Below are 7500 nucleotides of genomic sequence, written 5' to 3'. Positions count from 1 at the left end.
TACCCAATGAAACAATGGAGAAGAAGTGTGTGTACATTATTTCAGCTATGTTTCACGCTATTCATTAGTGTTGTCTGAAAACTCTGTTTAAAGCGCAAATAACATGCATTTTAAAACTGCTTTTAATATTTAATATCATATTGTCTATGTCCATCAAAGTTATTTCTAATGGTTTGAGCCTCAATCACCACTCTGATATAACCAGCCCTTGTCATTTCTTTCTGGACTTTGAAAGCAGTTTTAGCTGCAGTACCACAATGTCCTGAGGTGGTGGGGTGCTGATATGCAGATTATTTAATATTTGAGTCATTATAATACTGATGCTAGATAAAACCAGGCTTGTTTCCATTCCATGCCAGCTTGGAAAATCAACAATTGTGGACATTGTAAACAAAGTGGAAATGCAAATTTGAAACTGAAGACTGAAGAAGGAGGAAATATACAAAGTAGGGTGACATTGATGACATCACAATGAGACCAAAATCAGTTGAGCTGTTCCTGAGAGCAATTTCCATTAAAGCACCAATATGATATGAAAGCCTGATTGTTCAGGCTTATTTGTGGAGATAGAAAACACATATGGGAGCCCCAAAAACACAAAAGAAATTGAAAAAGTTGAATTTTATGTTATTGCTCCTTTAAATCTACGACGGCAGTTTTTACCGTTACTGCGCATGCGCGGTCTCATACTATTGACTTAGAAATCGGACAAAAACGAACACAAAGTTTGTAAAGTGTAAACTGGAAGTTATATTTTGCTGTTCCACTGAGTTTATAATGCATTATATTATTATAAGTTGTAATGAAGCATTATAGACCTAACTTAAAAAATGTCTAATGTCTTATACCAAAGGCAAAATAAGTTTGGCTTCGTTTGGAGTATAGTGCAGGCTTTAGTCTCTTTCTCCCTCCAAATTTGCCGCCCGCTGCATGCCTGTAGGCCTATTGTTAAATTTCTGTCTATTTTCCTTCCTATATTCAAAATATTCAAGCACCCATTTGCAAGGTGTTGTACGTGACCGAGCCAGCTGGTAGTGGGATGGGTTTGCATTGGATGGAGGGTAGTTGTACATCAAAATCTAATTATACCCCTAACTCACCCCTAAGACACAAACCTGCGCAACACACACACACACAGTGTGTCCTGGCTGTTGCTCCGTGTGGGGGAATTTGGCCCAAAGGGATCGATCTCCGGACGGGCGTTATTGGATTTCTCAAATGTGTTCCAAGGCTGTAAAAGGTCACCGCCAGAATGAATGCCACGGACACTATGACACCTACTGTAACAGGTCTATCTTCCACCGTGCGTGTGTGCATGTGTGTGTGTGTGCGTGCGTGTGTGCATGTGTGTACGCACCGGGTTGAACTTGCCGTTATGATTACGAGAAAAGGGATAAAAGGCCCCCAGCTGCATCCAGCGAAGACACATCTCATACTCGGCAGTGCTGAAGAAACCACATATATCAGCCCCTGTCTGAAGAGACAAACAGATAGATAGATAGATAGCTTTATTATCATTCAGCAGATACATAAAATGGATAAGAGAACGAAATGTCGTTTCACTGGCTTTTAGTATGCTAGTTAAAAGAGAGCTAAAATACTATTAAAATCTAAAATCTAAAATCCACTTTTAAAAACAAATACATTAAAAAGCACCATTAGTTCATTGGTCAGACAGACAGACAGACAGACAGACAGACAGACAGACAGACAGACAGACAGACAGACAGACAGACAGACAGACAGACAGACAGACAGACAGACAGACAGACAGACAGACAGACAGACAGACAGACAGATCAATCCCTAGTGATCAAAACAGAAGCCAAGGAGACAAAAAGCGAGAGAGAGAGAGAGAGAGAGAGAGAGAGAGAGAGAGATAGAGAGAGAGAGAGAGAGAGAGAGAGAGATAGAGAGAGAGAGAGAGAGAGAGAGAGAGAGAGAGAGAGAGAGAGAGAGAGAGAGAGAGAGAGAGAGAGAGAGAGAGAGAGAGAGAGAGAGAGAGAGAGAGAGAGAGAGAGAGAGAGAGAGAGAGAGAGAGAGAGAGATATGGAGGGGTGAAATGAATGCCAGAAAGGACAGACCCAGGGTGACACAGATCACGACTGGGAGAGGCAGACAAAGAGGAGAAGGACAGGGAGTGGGAGATGAAGGATGCAGAGAGAGAAATGACGTCCAAGTGCAGACAAAACATTTAATGTGCAAACAAACAATGATAAGCATTAACCTTAGATTTATAAAGACAAATTCTCGTTTACAAGGACAACCATTCATGGGGATATGGTGAGCATTGCAATTAGAAATGCTCTGCGATGTTACCACCAATTGTCCTTGTGTCGACTCGAACCAAATCAAATAGAACATTTTGCCATTTCTAATTCTGCTTTGGAAGATCAGTGGGTTGGCGTCCCATCAAGCCATGATACTTACATAGGGGATGCCAAACAGACTGAACTCCATCATGCCTGTGGACCAAGAGAGAGTTAGATATTTTCATTATCATCAAGCATGACAAGCCAATGATTTATTGGTTGTCCTGGCAACTCTTTCTAACAATGTTAGCCAATGCATGGCTGTGCTGTTCTTATTTTTATTTTATTTTATTTTATATTATATGATGGGGAGAGAGATGGGGACACGCAGCAAAGGTCGTCGGGTTCGAGAGTGGAACCCACAGCATGCTGTCAGGCTGGATTATACGCCAGCCGCCCGGGCCATGTTCTGAGAACTTCTGACACATAGTTTGCAATGCGTTCAAATGACATCTTGTACAGTATGTCTTCAAAGTATCTTTTTTTTACTGATACTTTTTTGAATCATTCTGCTATTGTTACTGTCTACAGTAGATGGCCCATATCTCTGAACGTTGGTGCTTCTTTAGCCCATTCTGACCTGAGATCAGATTCATACGAGGTTTCCGCTGGACACACACTGGTCTGATTGACCCATTCTGACCTGAGATCAGATTAAAAAAAATGTCAGTCGTTCTTCGATTGTTAAAAAAAAAATAGCAGACCTACAAGCTCGTATCGCGCCACTCGGTGGCGCGATATGAGCTTGTAGATCTGCTATTTTTAAATAGCTAAAGCATAACATGATGCCAACACCAAAATGGGTGCCCCGTCAGAATGGGTTAATAGTTTTATTTTTTTGTGTTTTGTTTTTCATGAGGTATCTCTTGCGAAAAACATCTTTCATTCCAATAGAGCGGTCCTGACGTCACACACTCATCCCCTGGTTCCAAGGGGTTCGCGGAAGTTTTTCTCTATGGAGAATAACATTGGGCCATCTTAAAATCGTCTCATATAAGAATTGTAGTCCAAAAATAAACAAACTGTCTCTGTGATATTGTTGGAGAGGTGTCACTGTATTGTTTACGACAGTCAGTCAGTTTCTAGCGAAAATGTAACTAATTTGGCAGCAGTAACATTAGCGTTTTCTCACAGTCAGTTGATCCTTCATATCCATACAGTGTCACCACAATATGACGCTGCGTTCATGATTTGCGGCATTTTGTTCAAAACGGAGCACTCTATGGAAACTTTGGAAGCAATCTTAGCCAATCAGAATGGAGTATGAAAGATCTCACACACACACACACACACACACACACACACACACACACACACACACCTATGATTGATTTGTATAGCTGGTCCCAGCTGGCATTGTTGTCTCCCAGCCAGTGTCCAGCCCATTTGCCACTGGATGGGTAGGTGGAGCGAGTAACCACCACTCCTCTGTTGCCAGTCACGTTCAACAGAGCACTGTACACAGGAGACAGGATCACTCACTCACTCACTCTCAAACTATATGTGACAGTAACGCTGCAGGCTCCCTTCCCATCGATCCCTCCCTGGGTTAACCACAACAGCTGAATGAAATAATGAATGTAAGAAGGATGGTGGTTCAAAATGCAGAACATGCTCATCTCAGCAAAACAGGTGTCCCGGGCGCTTGGCAGAGTGCTGACAATGTATAGATAAATATACATACTGTATACACTGGAAAGTTGCTGCCAAATATTTAATAGTGGCCTTAACATTGTCATGTCTGCATCAGGCAACATAAAATAATAAGTGTTCCCAATGTTCAAGACATATTTTTACAGAGCTTTTTTTTAAAGATATATTTTGTTGGCCGAACAAAAATAACAAGCAATTGGAATCTATTTTTCGTGGCACATTATAAACAAGTTTACTTTACCTCCTCAGTGTTTGGGTCGGGACATGTAGGACTGTACTGTATGTGTCTGCTGTCTGCGTGCTGTGCGCTCCAGTGAAATTGTGCGGCTTGAGAAAGATTAGTTAATTTGTGTTGGATAAGGGCTTATTGGTGGGTTTTCCGCTAGATATTAAGGTTATAGGGTGTGTTTTAGCGGGGGTTTCGCCTGGAAGGCTCACTCACTTTTGAACAAAGTTGAACGTGAGAAAGTGACGTTAACACACGCCAGAAATGAACGCATTCACAATGACGTTCATCAGGCAGAAATACAGTACGTTCAGTTCACGTTCAGCCGAAATAGTAACGCGTTCGTGAACTATCGTTCTTTGAACGCGTTCGGGTACAACACTGCTGCAGGTACTCGACCGTGTTGTTTTGTTGTAATTGTTCCCACTTCCCAGTGTATAACCTATGCTGCCTACCAGTTATACCTTAAAGTATTTTTTTTTAATCAAGCTGCTTTTGTGTATTTTTCTACTTGTGTATGCTGTTCATGCTTTGAAGTCCGATAATACACTAAATTATAAGTATTAATTATTAAAATGATGACGTCATGAACGGGGCCTCCCGATCCTTAAGGCCGCCCCTGCACACACACACACACACACACACACACACACACACACACACACACACACACACACTATACAGTACAGTACATACTCGTAGGTGGGCTTGGTGTGTGACCAGCCATAGAGGTTGTGGACATCATAGTGTCTGACAGGTGTTCCATCACTGAGGAACTGCTGGCTGTTCATACATAGCGTCTTATGGTTCAGACCCCTCTCTTTAGACTCCAGAGCTGCGCGCGCACACACACACACACACACACACACACACACACAAACATCCATGCAGACATTAATGTGCAATGCATACACGTGTACTGTATGTGAAACGCATAATTAGGAGCACGCACAAATCATACACAAAACCATGTACAGTTACAAGCAAAACCAAAACAAAAACGCAATAATACGTTTTTACATGTGGAAACATTAGTCTAAGTGTAAAATAACATGATATTGTGTTCTGTGTTCATCTTACGTGGCATATATGGAGGATTCTCCAACAAGGGGTCACCGAGACATGTTTCTCCAACCGTACCATGGACAAAGCTAGCAGGCTCATTCATGTCCTTCACGCACGCACGCACGCACGCACGCACGCACGCACGCACGCACACACACACACACACACACACACACACACACACACACACACACACACACACACACACACACACACACACACACACACACACACACACACACACACGTGCATCATACCATGTTAGCTAGAATGTGTAGTCAACCTTAGCTTGTATACAAATGGTGTGGTCCCTGCATTGTTCAGATCACTCACAATCCACAGTCCATCAAACTTCATTGTATTCTCATAGAAGTCCTTGATCTCCTGAAGCCACCATTCGGCTGTGCGGTTGAGGAAGAAATCTGGAAATGCGGCGAATGACCTGTATAACTAGAAGTAAGTTCAGACAGAGATGATGTAAAAGACCAGAGCAAACAATCTAATAGGTCTAAAATAGCACATATACTACATCCGATCATGGTAGTTGAGTAACTGAGAAGTTCCAATTACAGTAATGTCAGCCTCCATGTCGATTGTCTGTACATATCCTAACGTGTTAGTTTTGCCATAAGAGTTCTCGGTTACTTAGTTACTTTTATAAAACTGGTCTTGTTTTTATTGCATTAATTTGTCACACCTGTGCAACATGGCAGAGACTGAGAGAACACAGAGAGGTTGCCCTTTTGTGTTCGTGGAAGTATTCACATCATATTTGGATTTATTGGTGAAAGGAGGAGAAGGTCAATTAATGCAAATGAGCGTTGGAGGAGCCCAGCACAGCTCCACAACACTGGTGATCACTCTGGTAGATGATGCACACTTTATGTTTACCATACTTCCTCACAGAGGGGTTTTAATTGTCGGTAATGCAAAAATAATCGAACAAGTTACTTCTCTCGGAAGGTAATCCTGAAACGTAACATAATACTTTTTAAACATTAGTAATCCTGTAACCGCACGTAACGCATGGTGATAGATTAGATAATATATGTAGGCCTACGGCTATTATTTGTTTATACATTATGCAAACACTGTCGGTCCAGGAGCAGATCGCAAGGCCAGACTTTAAGTCTACTTATATTTAATTTCCTTTTTTTTATTTAGTAGATCTGTATGCGAACACCTGTCAATCCTGTGTTTTATACTTGCTGCGGTGCCAGTACCACACCTGTATTTCCAATATGATCTACCTATCTTATGTGGCTTTTTGTTCTACCTTCACTTGGGTATCCCAGTCCAGAGACTCGTCCACTGTTACGTTGGGGAAGTCAGGCCACACCTGGAAAAGCAAAGGAGGAAACATTAACACTTCAATTGTATTTACAATCACTTTCTTTCACCCACTCTGCATTGCTGGCTCTTTTCTTTGTGTGAAACGTCTTTGGTCTTACCTTCTCACCTTATTATTATTATTATTATTATTATTATTATTACCTTCCCCCAGACGATTTCATCACTGAGCGCTTCTGGCCATTTGATGAAGACATCTTTCTCTATGCCACGCTCGAAGGCAGGGTAAGGCAAAGTCTCGTTACCTGAGATAGCTGGATCCTATGTCGCACGCACGCGCACACACACACACACACACACACACACACACACACACACACACACACACACACACACACACACACACACACACACACACACACACACACACACACACACACACACAATTGGTTCTTCAGTGGTTCTTTGGTGTGACTGAGGTGCTGTAGCTCAGTACAAAGAACACGTAAGAAACTCTAATGGTGAGCCAAAGAACCACTTTTACAAATTGTAACTGTTATCATTGCATTATTCCCGTGTGGTCAACAATAATGTGTAAAACAACAAAAACAATAACAACATACCAAAAAAGTTATAGAGTAATAAAGTTATATTTTGTGTTACACATTTTAAAGCATAGCCATCTAGGTCTGACATAGGATGAACTTTAAATTACAAACTTGTTTGGCAGTTCGCAAAACACTCACATTCTAATATGACTGCATAATGCATAATGTTTTCATAATGTATGTTATAGTACTTTACCAGGATGAAGATGAACCTCATGCCTTCTGCTCTCATGCTGTCAACCAGGGTGGGCAGGTCTTCAAACTGATGGTCTAGGACAAAATTCAGCTGACGTTCCATGTAGTCAATGTCTGCATACTGGACATCCTATGTGGGTCAGAATGGGAG

General features: G+C 41.7%; 1 protein-coding gene across 1 annotated transcript in view; it reads right to left on the bottom strand.

The window, feature by feature from the left end:
- si (sucrase-isomaltase) overlaps positions 1-7500 on the bottom strand; it is a 103013-nt gene that overhangs the window by 17862 nt on the left and 77651 nt on the right. The window contains exons 32-40 of the mRNA XM_083773327.1: positions 7351-7479; positions 6751-6867; positions 6533-6595; positions 5590-5706; positions 5272-5362; positions 4888-5026; positions 3634-3767; positions 2431-2465; positions 1358-1474 (exon numbers count right to left, since the gene is read on the bottom strand). Of these exons, the coding sequence (XP_083629453.1) occupies positions 1358-1474; positions 2431-2465; positions 3634-3767; positions 4888-5026; positions 5272-5362; positions 5590-5706; positions 6533-6595; positions 6751-6867; positions 7351-7479 (942 nt within the window). The remainder of the gene's footprint in view (positions 1-1357; positions 1475-2430; positions 2466-3633; positions 3768-4887; positions 5027-5271; positions 5363-5589; positions 5707-6532; positions 6596-6750; positions 6868-7350; positions 7480-7500) is intronic.

Source organism: Protomyctophum parallelum (genome assembly GCF_964188405.1).
Source record: "Protomyctophum parallelum genome assembly, chromosome: 9".
In the NCBI taxonomy this organism is placed as follows: domain Eukaryota; kingdom Metazoa; phylum Chordata; class Actinopteri; order Myctophiformes; family Myctophidae; genus Protomyctophum; species Protomyctophum parallelum.
Note: the sequence above shows the minus strand (reverse complement) of the source record. Positions and strands in the feature narration are given on the sequence as shown.